Source organism: Mesoplodon mirus, assembly GCF_964341445.2.
Source record: "Mesoplodon mirus genome assembly, chromosome: 14".
Classification (NCBI taxonomy): Eukaryota; Metazoa; Chordata; class Mammalia; order Artiodactyla; family Ziphiidae; genus Mesoplodon; species Mesoplodon mirus.
Genome location: NC_138990.1, coordinates 16881598 through 16897985, shown reverse-complemented (window position 1 = coordinate 16897985; position 16388 = coordinate 16881598). Strand labels below are relative to the sequence as shown.

The window sequence follows — 16388 nt, the reverse complement described above, 5'->3', positions numbered from 1 at the left end:
GTGTGTGTGTGTGTGTGTGTGTGTGTGTGTGTGTGTGTGTGTGTGTGTGTGTGTGTGTGTGTGTGTGTGTGTGTGTGTGTGTGTGTTAGTGCAGAGAAGAGCGAGATGAATGGGGTTAGAGTGCTTACCAGATATAAAGTCTGCGTGGTAAAGTTCTTGTCACCCTGCCTGGACCTGGCTGACACTCGGTGTACGTAAGAGTGTATACAGAATTCTTGTTAGGGGTGTTTTATGAGACAGTAACTCATACACCCATGTACACTCTGATGCAGCAAAAATATCACACACCCCACATATAACTTCCTTAGTAAACCACACACAGCACATGGAGGTATATACACGGATCCCTCCTGTACTACGTTCTCATACAACCCACCTGTATCACAATCCTCTCCTCCAACACCAAACGCTGGAGATGAGATATGTATATAGACACACACACTATATATATAGGACACACACACACACACTATATATATATATATATATATATATATATATATATATATATGTATCTCCACAACTCTCGCACAAACACAGCTAACTTCAGCCATCGCTAATTACCTCTGTAACAACCAGTCACGTGTCATACACACCACACTTGTAACACATTCTTGAGTAATGCCAGACCCGCTTTGTACAAACCACAGTAAACCACAGTCTCAGTAACCCATGTCAGGATTGCCAGAGAAAATATGGGCTATCCAGTTCAATTTGAATTCCAGATAAACAACAAGTAATTTTTCAGTATCCGTATGTCCCACATATTGTATGGGCCATACTTACACTAAAACTAAGTAAGAACAAATACTGCATGGGAATACTTACACTAAAAAATTATTCTGGGTTTATCTGAAACTGAAATTTAACTGGGTGCCTTGTATTCTTGTTCGCTAAGTCTGGCAACCCTTATATACTTACCACCAGCTGATGTATTATATATTTATTGTAGTTTTGTTTAGTGTGTGTCTTCCCCTACTAGAATGTGCAGCGTTACCAGAGACTACAACAATGGAAGAGTGCCGGATACACAGGAGTAGCTGCTCACTGAATCTTGGTGAATGAATGAATGAACACGCACCATAAATACAAGCCACACCATGTAATGAGGAAAAGTTACATGTCCCAGAATTCCTGACTTGTGAACAGAAAAAATGCACACAAAGGCCACAGACACAGATAGACACATCTGCACTGTGCTCCCCATGCCAACCCCACACTTACCACAGACTTAACTGATACACATCACTCACTCTTCCCACACACTCACAGTCACCACCGAGGCCTACATTACCAACTAGACAGTGAGAGAATAAGTATTGATTGGAATTAAATCCTGGAGGATCCACTGGGAACCACACTCTCAACTGTGTGTATTCACTGCACCTGACACGTGTCACACACTCAGCAAATATTTGTGGACAGAGGACTGATGAACCCACCCTGAGCCTTCCATTCCTCCCTCAGGAATCTCGAAGTCACAAGAGGATCCCCCTCGGCTTGGATCCACTGTGGTGGCCCAAGGCTGCAGCCCAGGGGCAGTGGAGGTCTCCTCTGCCCCTAAATACTTCTTCTGTACTTCTACTCCGCGCAAGCTCAGCTACGCTGGTAAGGGCGCGGGGCTCCTCAGGTGAGGGGGTGCTTGGCTGTGAGGCAGGAGGCACACAGATCCCAGGGAGGCTGAGAGGAAATCCAGGGTCATCAGAGGTGATGAGGGCTCTGTGGAGGAGCCTGGGCAGGATGGCTGAGCTGTTCCGAGGGCGTGGATGCCAGCTGAGTCTGGGGGGGCGGTGTGAATACTGGTAGTACCATGGTGGGGAAGTCAAGGAGCAGGGGCCGGAAAGGTCTGGGCTTGAGGTGGAGGGAAGAGGGACCAGATTAAGCATCTTCAGAGGAAAATGTAGGCTTTGTCTTTGCCTTTGCTTCCAGAGAAGGACAGAGTTCTGCATCATACACCTCCAGCCTGAGAGCAGGACCATCCAGCTCAGGTCCACACAGCTCACACATACATCTGCCCTCCAGGCACAGCCCTTCTCAGAGCACACATAAACCCCAAGCACCACAGCCCCATTCCACAAGTAATGCACCACCGATATTACCAAAATCACACTCCTTGTCATACACGCATCCAGCCGCATCCCTCACTTACCACAGCCCTCACCACCATACTCCACACCCCTGTATACAGACACCGCTCCAGTATCCCCCCCACGCACATGAAAAGCCCACAGATGACACCAGATACACCGCTCCATCCTACGGCCAACAGACACCAAGCTCACGACATAGCTACGTCATGTAAATGTCCCTCTCTCGTCTACCACACCTGCTCCCTCAGCTTCCGGCACGGCCCATGCATGTTATTATGGTTTTAATTTCCTTTTTCAGCAATGCGGAGATTTCGAGACACTGCCTGGCCTACAGCACCCCTAGCCCAGGTTCAGGAAGAAGGGGAGACCGCTCCCCCATCACACTGTGTCTCCTCCTCACTCTCTTCACCCTGTAAGGACTATCTGCACCCAGACAAAGAGGAAAGGGGCATGAAAATATACTACGTGCAGGTACAAGTGAACAAGGGTGTCGCTGTCTCCTGGAAGACAAAGAAACCCTTGGAGTTGCCTGAAAAGCAGCTGACGATAGAAGAAGTGACCCTTCCTGAGGATGCGTGCACAGTAGGCACTTGCCCCTCTGATGTGTCCACCGAAAGCCTCCTGTCTGACAGTGAGCCCACTGGGGAGGAGAAAGAGCATGAGGAAAGGGCAGAGCCAGGCAGCCCATCAGGGTCACCTGCCGTCGAGGAGAGACCCAGGGCCAAGACACCGGACTGGATGGTGACCATGGAGACCGGCTTCAGGTGCATGGCCTGCTGCCGGGTCTTCCCCACCTTGGAGATCCTCCAGCAGCACGTGAAGGGCGGCGTCCTGCAGGGCTTCAGCTGCCGTGTCTTTCATCTCAACATGGCCCAGTGGATGGGCAATGTGGAATCCGAGAGCACACCTGAGGAGGAGGAGGAGGAGGAGGAGGAGGAGGAGGAGGAGGAGGAAGAGAAGCAAGAAGAAAAGGAGAATGAGGGAGAGCAGCCCACGGGGGAAGGCCCCAGCCCAAAGAGACCCCGCAGGCAGGGTCTTTTCTCTCCTCTGAGTTCCAAACAGCAACTGAGATTCATGGGACAGAAGATCCTGGAAGACGGTGTGGCCGTCCCTTGGAAGAGGTAAGGCTTGAGGCTGGCACTCTTCTGAGCCTATGTCACGACGGCCCAGAGGAGTCTAAGGGAAGGGGCCGCACACATGTGCTGGTTGACCTAATGGCTCTGCAGTTGCATCAAATGGGACACACCCAGCACTAACAAAGGCATTTTACGTCAGCTCTGTTGACGTAAACAAGAAGGTGGAGCCTTTTCCTAGGAGTTTTCTCAGGGTCTGCACGATGGACCTCAACTCTTAGAGGACGTACCGCCAGCAGCTCCTTCTCGGCAGAGAGAGCCAGGAGTGGTCTCAAGAGAGGACGGGGGCCCTTGCAGGACCAGAACTTTGAGGTCTGAGAGCCTTGGGCCTGAGCCGAGATCTCACCCTGACCACTGTACCTAGCCTTCTGTGACAAAGGGGAATATGAAAGAGAGTCACGTGGAAATGAGGTCCCCCGAGATATGGAAGTGTTCCAGAACCTTCGTTGCGTGGTAGTTGATCTGGAGCCAAGCTCACTGTGGTGTGTGTGGCTCTGAGCATTAAGGCAATGCTGGAGGGTAACCCTGACCAGCAGAGCTTGGAGTGCTTCTTGTCTCTTCCTGTCCTACCTCATTTGTTTTATCCCTTCCAGGGAGAAGAAAGGACCCTCGGGAGAGTAGCAGACAGAATGCCGTGGTCTGAAGGAGGATGAAGGGACCGGCACTCAGTCTAACATCATATGACAATAGAAGCGTCCTAGGCAATAAAGGGCATTTTCCAAACCTTTCCTGGAGCTTTTATTTAATGACATTTTTCTATCTATGCGTCTATCTGTCATCTACATCTGTATCTTTCAAGGTTTGTGAACAAGCTTTCACATAAGCACTAGAGACGTCCGCCAGCATTTTCCAGAAGAGGCCTGCAAATTGCTGGGGACTCCTCACAAATAGGGAACGGCCACAACCCCTGCCACACAGACTATGCGCGTGGCCCTCCTGACGTACTCCCACTCTCTCTCTGAATTTCCCAACGTCTGAGATGAGGGTGCTGGCTGGAGGCAATGATCACGTGCAGGCTGAATCTTCTCCAGATTCTGATTCTCTTCCTGGGCATATCGTCCTCAAGCACAGTCTCCATGTCCCTGGCCACACTGATCTCTCTCCTTCAGTCCTTCCCTCCCTCCCTCTCCTGCCTCCCAGTGCAGAGAATACTTTTTTGCATTTGAGACGACATTTATTTTTGGTTCACAGAATTCTCACCTGTTCTACTGTGGCCTCCGTTGTGAACATTCCAAAGCTGAGACTTTTCTGTTTTTCTCCCTCATTTCTGCTGAGTCTTTACCTTCCTAATGCAGTGAACTCACAGTGCCTAGCTGACTGGATGGGGAAAAAAATCCAGGGAGCAAAGAGAAATAATAAAAGAATATATCAGTTAATTTTTCATAGTGTTATCCAACTACATATTTTTAAAATTTTGGAATAATATTAGGAACCTTCTCTTTATAAAAAACTGAATTATCGGGCTTCCCTGGTGGAGCAGTGGTTAAGAATATGCCTGCGAATGCAGGGGACATGGGTTCGAGCCCTGGTCTGGGAAGATCCCACGTGCCACGGAGTAACTAAGCCCGCGCGCCACAACTACTGAGCCTGCGCTCTAGAGCCCGTGTGCCACATCTACCGAGCCCACGTGCCACAACTACGGAAGCCTGCGTGCCTAGAGCCCATGCTCCGCAACAAGAGAAGCCACTGCAATGAGAAGCCCGTGCACCACAGCCAAGAGGAGCCCCCGCTCACTGCAACTAGAGAACGCCCGCTAGCAGCAACAAAGACCCAATGCAGCCCAAAATAAATTAATTAATTTTAAAAAATTGAATTAGTTTCAAGGGTACAATGTATAAAAGTACAATAAAAGCCCCCCTTCATAACCCCCCAACCCCACTCTCAAGATGGAATAGATATGCTGTGATACAATTTATAGTCGTAGTACTACTCCTCCTCCCACCACATCCGAAATCCTCTGAGCCCGGTGCAGCAGCTTCCTTTCACAATGCTAGGACCCGCCACAAGACAGATGATAATCCCTTTGGACATTTCAAGGAGCGGCACCAAGGGAACAGTACCGGGGAAATGCCACTGACAGCTCAGAATATCCATGGCATTTCTAGAGCCTCGGCACTGCTCTCGCTCTGGGAATGAAGAAACACAATCTACATAGAACCACATATACAAGCCTGCACGATGGATGAAGCCAAGGTCGCCTCCATGATTTCCCTTCTGACCACCTTATTGTCTCCTCAACCATAAAAGGTGAACTTGAAACTCAGGACCTTGCCTTGTCACCAGAAACATCCAAGCTTGGATCAGTCTTTCTAAGACCAGATACTTGCTCTCTGAACTATTAGAGACTTGTCACATACACACAGGTAGAACAGGATTATTTCTATCTACCTGGGCACATGGAGTCTTTCACATTGCTCCTGGTAAAACTCTCACAACAGCAAAACTTTACCTACAAAGGGTTCAAGCTATGACATTCCCAATTTTCACAAACCTCCTCAGCTCTTGTGAGTCACATGCAGCCAATTCCAGAAATTGGAAACATGGTTGTGAGGATGAAACTGACTTTGGGGCTCCCCTTGGATATGGTCTTCCAGACTTACCAAAAGGCCATTAAGAGGAAGGTTTACCCCACCTCAGGGAAACCCGAGGCAGTACTTGCAGTCAAGGGCTGGCCATGGCTTCTGAGCTACATCCAGAAAGAATTTCATACTGTACCTGGATCTGCTGAAGCCATTTCTGACTGTCCGAGAGCCAGCATGTATCGTTCCTGAACTGCCTCCATTGTGGATCATCAGTAGGGCTGTCACCTTTACTAAATAAAAATACAGGATACCCAGTTAAACTTGAACTTCACATGAATAATAAGTCATCACTTTTAGTATAAGTAGATCCTATGTACTATTTGGGGCATACTTATCTTAAAAATGTACTCGTTGTTTTTCTGACATTCATATTTAACTGAAGAGCCTATATTTTATCTGTCAACCCTACTCAGCAGAAATGATGGAGGCTTATAGAGATCCAAGAGATGCCTCAGAGCATCCTCAGCTTTTATTTCTATGTCCTGGACAGTGAGCCCGAGCTTCCCACTCCCATTAATTGGCTATAATGGAGTATAGTCTCCATTTTAGAGGTTTTGCTACTTGTCATTGTTATTATCTTCCTCTCACAGCAGTGAGAGGCCCGCATATTGCAAAAGAAACAAACAAACAAACAAACAAAAAGGAATAAGCTTGAATAATTCCTCCAAATCTCAGTGGTTTAAAACAACAAAGGTTCATTTCCCGCTCGTTGTACATGCCCATCATGGGCTGCCTAGGAGTTCTGCTCTTCGTTTTCCTTATTCCTGCCCCCAGCTTGACAAAGCCACCTCTCTCAGTCATCTTTGTAGAGAGAAAGAATTCTGGAGCCTCACACTGGCAGTGTGAGTTCTCGCCCAAAAGTAACACACATCACTTCCACCCAGAATTGTTGACCACAATCTTATTTTTAGGGAGACCACTGCCCAAAACTGCCTGCCCTGACCAGGCCCGACAGTAACCACTTTCACGAGTTATCTTAAAACAGGAGGTCCTGGTAAGGAACGCGGAACTAACCAACTACCACCAACCGGAAGAATTAGGGAAAGGTCAAAAGGAGAGAGGAGACGCCTGTCCATATGTCCTACCAACCTCCCAGAATCCTTCTCTCTGGAACCTATCTTAGCTGAGCAATGTGTGCACCACCAGAAAGGATCCTGAGTCAGAATGACTGGCCGGAGACAACCCAGAAACTAACCCCATCACCATAAAACCTGAGACTGCGAGCCACATGGCAGAGCAGTTCTCCTGGGTTCCCTTCCCCTCCTGCTCTGCACCCGGACACCCCTTCCCAATAAAGTCTGTTGCTTTGTCAGCACGTGTGTCTCCTCAGAAAATTCTTTTCTGAGTGGTAGACAAGAGCCCACTCTTGGGCCCTGGAAGAGGTCCCTCTTCCTGCAACATTATCATGTGCCTCTCCATTTTCTAAACTCCTTAGGCAAAAGTAATTGTGAACAATACTACTGAATAGTACAGAAACCATACAGAAAAATTCTAATCCCTCCCTGTTAAATAGGAGACTTGACAAAACCACCAAGCTATGCATTCACAAAACTGGGTCTAGAACTCACATCTCTTAGGTCATGATTCAGAACCTTTTCCCACTACGCTATATGTTAGGATTTTTACACCAAGACAATGTAGTTGGGTTAATAATGCCTTTCATTTTTTGTTTTTGTTTTTGTTTTTCATAAATGGATTCAGGAGGGAGGCTTTGGAAGCCCCTAAAACACTTGCCTTAAACTGAAAAGCAACTGGAAAATAATCCCACTGCCTTTTGAAATGTTTGACCTAGTAAAGATTAGATGTCTGGGAGGCTTTTATGTTCTGAATATAAGGAATAAAAAGGAAACAATCTTCCTAAGACTTTAGGAAACAGGCGGAAAAACTCTTGACTCCCACTTTGCTATTTTGACTAGCTCGTTGACACTTCAGTTCTTTGACTAATAGCAGTGGCAACAGCTGGAGTTTAGCCAAGATATAAGTATATATAATAGGGTGGCGGCCCCTGCAGAACCACATACCACTGTAGATGCTTTAGCTCAATCCTACTTGCTCATAGGTCTGTGCAAAGTAACAAATGGTTCTGAAACATTTATTCCAAATAGCTTTCTTATTATTACTTTAAAGATAACTTGGCTGCCAAATACTTGCTCCCTGGTGAAAAAGAATGCATATATGGGAGGAGGATTTATGTATCAAGATATGCTGCTTATTTCCCTCCTGCTGATACAATGCACATCTAATGAATTAGAGATAATCTTCCTCTCTTCCCCAAATTATAGATAAATGAGTATGTCGTTTCTCCCTCCCTTCAATTCATCCTGGTCATAGTTATTTTCTTTAAGACTATTATTCCCCTGCTTAAATCTTAAATGGCTTCCCAATGCGAGAAGAAGAAAACCGAAAAGAGTCAACCGAACGTTCAAAGCCCCGTAGGGTTGAAGACCCTGCCGAGTTTTCCAGACTAAGCGTAACACTCACCTTCCCGCCTCCACTCAACTAGGCCAGACTTCCCTCCCTCCATCAGAGGACAGGCGCTTGCTCAACTCATTTCTTTCAAGAGTATAATTTTTCAAAGTACAAATTGTTTTTAAGTTCAATTAAAATCCCACTTTCTACAGGAAGCCCTTCCAGATATCCCAGTGAGAATGGACCACACATTTTCCCAGCATGTTAGTTGTACCTCTGTGATAACTCTTTTCACATCCTTCAATCGGGCAGACTCTTAATGAATGCGTCTGATTTCCCCCACAACATAGAGTAGGAGCCCTTGGAAAGTAAGACGCCATGATTCCTTATCTCTGGATTTTCCACATCTCCTTGCACTGAGTATGATCCCTAGCAGGACCCTGTGGGCTCCTGGGCACAAAGCCTGTATCGGTGTCCCCCATTTCTTGATTACAGGAAATAGGCTTCATTCAGCCTCCATGACCTTCCCTGAGTTCCAAGGAGCAGGTTCAAACAGTTGCTAATTAGAGAAGGGAGGGGATGCGAGACAAGGGAGGAATAGTCACAAGAAACACTAGTGCAGCCTTCGGGCAGGGTCTTGGTTCCCCCTTAAGGGATACACATAACAATATCTTTGAGCTGTTTTGCAGATACTGAAACCCCCACTAGGTGGGAGAAGTTAATGGTGTGCTACCCACAAACACGCAGACCCCAGAACCAGTTGGAACCGTAAGGTTGATGATGCTGACACCCACTTACCTCACCACCAACCAATCAGAGAAATGTCCATGAGCTGATCATACTCTCCTCTTTGAACGATTACTATAAAACTCCTCACTACCCTCTCCAGGTCAGGGACGCAGAGTTTTGAGGGCAATCGCCTGCTCTAGCCCCCTTTGCCTGGCAAAGCAATAAAGCTATTCTTTTCTACTTCACCCACAACTCTGTCTTGAGATTTAATTCAGTGTCAGGGTACGGAGGCCGGATTCGGCTTCAAGTATGAGCTCCCCTACTTGCTCCTCTATCCCGCAAAAAAAAACACAAAAGCTTAAATAAATTACCAAAGTACTGGATCTTCTTCCTCCCTAGGCAAAACAATGTCCTGACCAGTGGCCTCTCTTCCTTTTCCCCATACCAGCACAGGAATGCCATCTCTGCATTTATGCTTGCCTGTCACCATGTTCATGTAACTGAACAAAAGTGACAGCCCTCGGGCTTCCCTGGTGGCGCAGTGGTTGGGAGTCCGCCTGCCAATGCACGGGACACGGGTTCGTGCCCCGGTCCGGGAGCATCCCGCATGCCGCGGGGCCGCTGGGCCCGTGAGCCACGGCCGCTGGGCCTGCACGTCCGGAGCCTGTGCTCCGCAACGGGAGAGGCCACAACAGGGAGAGGCCCGCGTACCGCAAAAAACAAAAAAAGTGACAGCCCTGTTCATCCCATGTCCTGTGTAATCCACCCAACTCCCTTCGTCTCCATCTAAAACTATTTTTTACACTGCCTAAAATTTAACCATAGAGAATCAGGACTTTGAATGTTTACCCTTCAAAGATTTTTATTAAAATACAAGTAACCTCATGAGAAGTGGTGCCTTAACTTAAACCATCATCAGCCACTGTTTTAGCAAGGACTAGGGGAAAACAGGCTGAGAATTGGGCCATTTTTTAATGGCATTGGAAATGTAGAGACAGGAAGAAGAAGAAATGGTATCTGATCAGGAGGTAGATGTTGGGGAGGTGGTGAAAAAGTACTAAAAATAAATATTCCACTTCCTCATAAATTTGCAACAGACAAAATCTTCCTGAGCTGGTGCCCCTGTGTGAAGCAATGTATTAAGGACATAAGACATAGAGATCCACTGCAAATTAATCATGTTAATAAACTGAGCTGAGACTCAGAGAGTTCAAATAACTAGGGTTGAGAAGAATATTCGAAGTTTACTTTTTAAAGGAGCCCAGAGATTGAGGTAAAACCCACAGCTGTAAAGAACACCTTTGCATCAAGGACTTAGCTTCTATGTATGAATTGTAAGTAAGGGAAGCAGCCTTAGAAAGCAGAATCAGATGATTACTGGTGCCTAGGAAAACCTCTGGCCTAAAGAAGTCATCTGAAGTTAGCCCCATCTTCCTCTAAACCCATTTGGTAGGGTTTTGAAAATCTCCTCCATGAACATAATACACTTGACATGAATTCATGGAAGTAAATGAGGTTAACAGGATCTGACCAACACCTTAGTGTCTCTTCCAAAGGATGGGCAGTGTATCCATAATGAGGAAAGGGATATGAAATGCTCACAAATCCCATGATGAAAATGCCTCTTGGTCTATAAATCATGTTTCCCTGCTGTTCATAGCTCTGAAAACGATTAGAGAGAAACCTACTCCTGGGTGTGACAACTGGGGTCACTGAAGATTAGATGTTGCCATGAGCCCACAGAGTCTGCCCTGCAGAAAGCAGTAAAATGATCAAACCCCCACTCCTTCTGCTGGAATATTTACTGTTGACACAAGAGTTCAGCTGTAGACTATGAGCAAAAACCTTCTGTCAATCACTTTCAGTCCTTAATTGGATAAAAAGAGCTAGAGATCTTTCAAAACAGTTGAAGATTGCTACTTGACAGGGGGGGCTGGGAGTAGTGCAACTGGCATATGGGTAATTTTTAAGGCTACTTTTAAGTGTGAAGCCCTTTGACTGGTTCTCTGTCTCATGGGTATCCCAAAATTTCCATCTCACTGAAATTTGGAAAAGAATTCAGGTTCTGTCTTTCCCCAGAGAGGGGAGGCAGCCACAAGCTTTACAAACCTAGCGTTTGTACATACAGCGAAGTTAGATTCGCTTACTATTGGAGCCTGACAATACTTGATACCTGATAAAAATCACTGTCAAATAACATTTATAAGAACCCAATTGCATGAGATGGGGTACGATGTTGAGGATCACAAGCAGTTACAGCAAAGGCCTCCAGGTGCCCAGAGTTTAGGGCAAGCAAATGAGTATATAGGAAAGGCAAAATTTAAAAATGGCAGACCAAATTTGAATGGACCAAGTAACTGCTTTGCCATTGTACATTCTTCCTATTCCCCGTCACCCATCCATCTATCCATCCCCCCAAAACATACCCCAACCCTAGTGACAAAGGTGGAGGCAAAGCCTGGAAGGACAGTCCACAGGTACTGAGATGCTCAGGGTTGGGAAGGACTTTGATGCTTGTGAAATCCAATCCACGGTACCTTTGAATTTCCTCTGCCATGGCTCCACCAAGTAATTACTTGGCACATGTCCTAGGACCTTCAGGGACTGGGAATCCACCACTTTCTAAAACAACAACAAAACTCAACATATTTAGGCAGATAAAACGTATTTAGGCAGATAGAACAAAAAATTCTTCCTTGTAAGGACAAATCCACTTCCCCAGAGCCTGTGGCTTCTGGTTGCAGCTTTTAGGGCCACAGAGAAAAAAAAAATCAACATTCCTCTTCCACAAGACAATCCTTCTAATATTTGAAGACTGTTATCTCAGCCCTTCAAGTCTTTTCTTCAGCTGCACAGCCCTATTTCCCTAAACGTCCAGATTTCATTTCCACATTGTGATCCAAACTTTCTCCTGAATGTGGGTCCTAGTTGCTTTATATTTATCTTAGTCTACAGTCCCCAGAACTTAACACAGTATTCCAACTAAGGTCTGACCAAGGCAAAGCAGAGTGGGGTTCTTACCTCCCCCACCAGAGGTACTTCTCTTAAGACTGGCTTTTTGGTAGCCACATCAAACTGCTAACTCCTACTGAGCTGATACAGCCACTTTAAAGTAGCCAAGTCATACTTCAAAACCATTATTTCTCACCAAGTAATGGGGCTATCTGGGTTATCCAGACCTCTTCTATCCCTCACCCAAAGACCATCCATAAGCCTCACCCCACCAACATAAAAGCACAAGAAATGGGTAAAGTTTTCTGTTTTGTACTTTCCTTGGAAAAAGCTGAAAATTATTTGATTCGCCCAAGACTCCTCAAAATACCCCAGGTCAGGGGCTTCCCCGGTGGCGCAGTGGTTGAGAGTACGCCTGCCGACGCAGGGGACACGGGTTCATGCCCCGGTCCGGGAAGATCCCACATGCCGCGGAGCGGCTGGGCCCGTGAGCCATGGCCGCTGAGCCTGCACGTCCGGAGCCTGTGCCCCGCAACGGGAGAGGCCACAACAGTGAGAGGCCCGCATACCAGAAAAAAAAAAAAAAAAATAGGTGCATAAGTTTGCAGGAACATGATAAAGCAATTAAAAGTGAATGTTAGCTAGTATTAAATGAAAAAAACAATTTAAAACTGTACCTATGTTATAAATACAAATACACATCCATGAATACATATGATGAAGAGATTACAGAAATATAAAAGCAGCTAATTTGTAAGCAGGTAAGCAGTAGACTGGAAGATGTCCTTCATTTCCCTTAATTTTTCTTTTACTTGTAAAATAAAAAAATGATGAAATAAAACAAAAATTAAAACCGAAACCAATTAAATTTAACAGGAATTTTAAAAAAAGCACACATGGCACACTCAGGTCCTCATATGCTTAGACTCTCCTTGAAAGAGAAAACCCATAGGGAACTATACCCAATATTTCGTAATAACCTATAAGGGAAAAGAATCTGAAAATATATGTATATATATGTATAACTGAATCACTTTGCTGTACACCTGAAATTAATACATTGTAAATCAACTATACTCCAATCAAAAAAAAAAAAGAAAAAGAAAAAAAAGAGGAAAACCTGTGTCCAACCTGAGTACAAAAATGGCGTTTTTAACAGCAAGAAAGGCAAGCTCTACTCACCTGGAATGTGCTCATTTTCTCTCTCCTTCTGGGGCAGTGCAGAGTCCTAGCAAGACAGACAGGGAAAGAAGAAGTCAAACTGGAAACTGGTTTAAAGAAAAAGAAGTCACTAACCCACGTGGTGCTCATTGTGAATTACCAAGGCTCCCAGTCCTCGGGGTGGCTACAGCTGATTAGGCTTGATGAGCAGAGCCCCACGCAGATACCAGATGCCCCCGTGAACCCCCTCAGTGGCTGTGTGAGGAATGACCTGCCCAGCCATACACAGTGGCCCCCTCACAGTGTGCCTGCAGCTTCCACAGGGGTCATTCTTATTCTGGGTATGGGGTAAACAGAGACCATGTAAGTCAGAGTAGGTTTTGGAGTCAATATGCATGGGCTCTGATCAGGCTACGCCATTCACTAGCAGTGTCACCCTGGGCAAATTATTCACATCTCTTCGCCTCAGTTCTGTCCTCTGCCAGTAGGGGAGAACACGGGCATCCACCTCGTGAGATCGTCATAAGGTAGGAAGCTCTGAGAACACCACTGTCAGGGTTTCTTATTTCTTAGCAACTGCGGTAAAGCAGATGATATTTTAGTTAGAAATTATCCTTAGAGATGTGATTTCTACCAACAGAAGACTGTCAGACATGTGGAGGTCATACGTTGTTGCCCTGTTATGGGAGAGTCTTTATAGACTTCTGAAAATCTCTGCTTGTCTTCCTGAAGATTTTGTGACTGCAACAATAATATTTAAATTGACATGGACAACTTTTTACAAAAGGTATAAAAATACGTTAAGTTTCTTTTTAAACAGGAAGTACCCTTTTGACAATTATGCACAGAGGTAAAGAGAACTAAGAAAAGCCAGGATTCTGCAACAACAATAAAAAATAGTTTGACAGTCCATACCTAATTCAAATGAAAAAAGACAGGAATCTGAATTGTAATTATATCATTATAAATATAGGAAAGTTTAAGAAATAAATGGGAGACTTCCCTGGTGGTACAGTGGATAAGACTCCACATTCCCAATGCAGGGGGCCCGGGTTCGATCTAGTACAAAAGATGGCAATGATTCCACTCCCCAAAGCTTGGGAGAGAGATATCTTCACAACTTCTAACGACCTCCCTTTTGACTCTACACTTGCTAGCTGTCTTCTGCTCAATTCAGGATTCTGAAAGGGGCCCTGACAGTTGACAATAATTAGTGGGGGAATAAAATCATTGGACTAAGTAGGCCTTTGGTGAAGCCAGCTCAGTTTTATCTGTGACATCCAGCAGGGTCAATTTCCTCGGCCTCAGTTTCCAGAAAAGACCCTCTCTTGAGCTTCTCGAATTTTCACGTGCATGTGAATTACTGCGGGATCTTGTTGGAATGCAGCCTCCTGGACCCCCTACGCAGAAATTATAAATCAGAAGGTCTCGAATGGGGCTCAAGGCTGGGCATTTCCATCCAAGTGATGCCAATGCCGCTGGTTTGTGGACCACAACTTGAGTAGCACTGCAGTGTAACATCAGTCCCACAAAAAACAGCCTCCACGACACAGAAACATACACAAAGAGTAACCAGACAAAAAGGCACGAAAACATTAACAACTGTTATCTTTACATCCTAAAGTTACAGATAATTAAAATTGTTCTTTATGTATATATCTGCATTTTTCCATAATGATTATGCTACTTCTATGATATACATATTATTTGAAATAAAATAAATGACCCAGTTGAGAAAACTATCTTAAACACTCAGAAAATAGCCTAAACCTTGCTCTCAAGGTCCCCACAATTAAGTCCCAACCTCCTTTCATGATATGATTCTAGCCAGTACCCTATGCTCAAAGAGAATATACCAAAGGGATTAGCAAACTCAGCTGCTGGACTCAAACTGCCTGGGTCCCAACCCCAGCTCTACCTCCTACCATCTGGGTGAGGATGGGCCAACAGGGTTGTGTTCCCTGCCCCCAGCTCCTCAGCCTTAAAGTAGAGAAAACAGCAGTACCGATTCACAGAGCCACCGCCTGATGGAAATATGTTCATTTGCATAAAGCTTTTAGAATGGAAATTAGTGACCAAGGCTCAGTTATCATCGTTACCCATGTCTCATACGTTCTACAATTTATAGGAATATCTTAAGTAGAAGAATGCCAAGTCCTACTCACGTGGGGCTCTGTTGCCTCTTCCTCCGTGCAGTGCTTTTTGAGAAGCCAGGGCTGGGGAAGGAAAGGAGACTGTGAAATACCAGGGCTGTGTTTCCATCCCCACTAATTCATACCGCACCCCCTTCCGCCCCCGTACCAGCTACAAGTCCTCTCCTTCCAAAACAGGCCAGGAGTCCAGGACAATTCAGCTTCCTGGGCTCACAGAATCCCGCTGCAAAATGGGTGCCTCCCGAATTAGCGTAGTATTAATACCAACAATGTATCAGGCAGTTGTAGACCTTTTACTTGTGCTATCTCGTTTCTCCTCACAACACTATATTAACAAGGCATTCCTTTTTCCCCCCTTTTACCGAACAGCAACGGAGGCACAGAGGAGTTAAGCAACTCACCCAGTGTGACGCCGTATGAAGCGGTAGGGCTAGCTCATAGGTGGGGGACGGGGTCAGGTTAGGGGTGAAGAAAACCGGGGAGACCCTCAAACCCCAGGAGGCACGACCTGAGCCCACCCCATCCCGGCTACGTTACCAAACGCAAAGAAGCTCCGCCCGCGGGACGTACATCACCACTCCAGGCCCTCAAACCTCCGCTTTTAGCCGCTCCTCCTCTTTCTCCCCAAATGAAAGGTCTGCAAAGGGGAAGCTTGAATGGGTCGTGAAGAGCGGACCTGAAACACCGTCACCCGGCAAAACATGGCTGCTACGTGTCCTCCTGGGGCGGAAGTGCCTGCGACTAACCCGGAACTCCTGGACCATATTTCCCAGAATTCCGCGGGTAAACCTTTACAGCGAGGCGTTACTGTAGCTGCAGTATCTGGGACTACACGAGTTTACGAGCTCTGGACTACATGTCCCAGAATGCAAGGGTGGGTGCGGGGGTGTCTACCGGCACGAGCTCTGGACTACTTGTTTTCACTCTGGTTTTCACTTTCCGGAATCCCTGAGAAGGTCTCAGGCCGTCTTGCCGTTCGCCTGTGTAGGCCTCAGAAGAGTGTAGATTCTGTTCATTGAAAGGCGTACAAACTCAGTAGAATTTTGGACGTCTTCAAGAGGCTAAGCGACATAAAAGCATTACCAGCCACGAAGGCTTCCTGGTAAACCCCAAAGAGTTTCACCATTGGAATAAGGGGAGAAGGAAACTGGGCTTTCTTTGGCAGGGACTGAAGCCAAA

The 16388-nt window shown here is 46.1% G+C and overlaps 2 protein-coding genes across 4 annotated transcripts; one reads left to right on the top strand and one right to left on the bottom strand.

The window, feature by feature from the left end:
- The first annotated feature begins 604 nt into the window (after positions 1–604).
- Positions 605–4231, top strand: LOC309815218 (protein FAM170A-like). Its single transcript, XM_082641868.1, has one exon. It carries the CDS (start codon positions 2391–2393, stop codon positions 3213–3215), a length of 825 nt encoding a protein of 274 aa, XP_082497994.1. The 5' UTR covers positions 605–2390; the 3' UTR covers positions 3216–4231.
- On the bottom strand, positions 2922–15983 carry LOC309815220 (uncharacterized protein). 3 transcript variants are annotated; one of them, XM_082641869.1, is made up of 6 exons: positions 15803–15983; positions 15222–15272; positions 13078–13123; positions 5939–6035; positions 4424–4540; positions 2922–2997 (listed from the first exon to the last, which is right to left on the bottom strand). In XM_082641869.1, the coding sequence occupies exons 1-5, from the start codon at positions 15971–15973 to the stop codon at positions 4510–4512; spliced, it is 396 nt and encodes a 131-aa protein (XP_082497995.1). In that variant the 5' UTR covers positions 15974–15983; the 3' UTR covers positions 2922–2997; positions 4424–4509. The 3 variants fall into 3 exon arrangements, 1 of the variants encoding a protein (XP_082497995.1); XR_014295818.1 differs by lacking the exon at positions 2922–2997 and having other exon boundaries at positions 4427–4540; positions 15780–15983; XR_014295819.1 differs by lacking the exon at positions 2922–2997 and having other exon boundaries at positions 4427–4540; positions 15747–15981.
- Positions 15984–16388: the final 405 nt, after the last annotated feature.

What these genes read in the sequence shown, in the direction of transcription:
- LOC309815218 (XM_082641868.1), top strand. Translation starts at nt 2,391, where the DNA reads ATGCGGAGATTTCGAGACACTGCCTGGCCTACAGCACCCCTAGCCCAG.
- LOC309815220 (XM_082641869.1), bottom strand. Translation starts at nt 15,973, where the DNA reads ATGGTCCAGGAGTTCCGGGTTAGTCGCAGGCACTTCCGCCCCAGGAGG. An exon ending in AGAAAATGAGCACATTCCAG is followed by an intron (nt 6,036 to 13,077) that starts GTGAGTAGAGCT and finishes ATTTTTATTTAG; the next exon opens with TAAAGGTGACAGCCCTACTG. An exon ending in AATGGCTTCAGCAGATCCAG is followed by an intron (nt 4,541 to 5,938) that starts GTACAGTATGAA and finishes TTCCCCATCCAG; the next exon opens with TCAGCTAGGCACTGTGAGTT.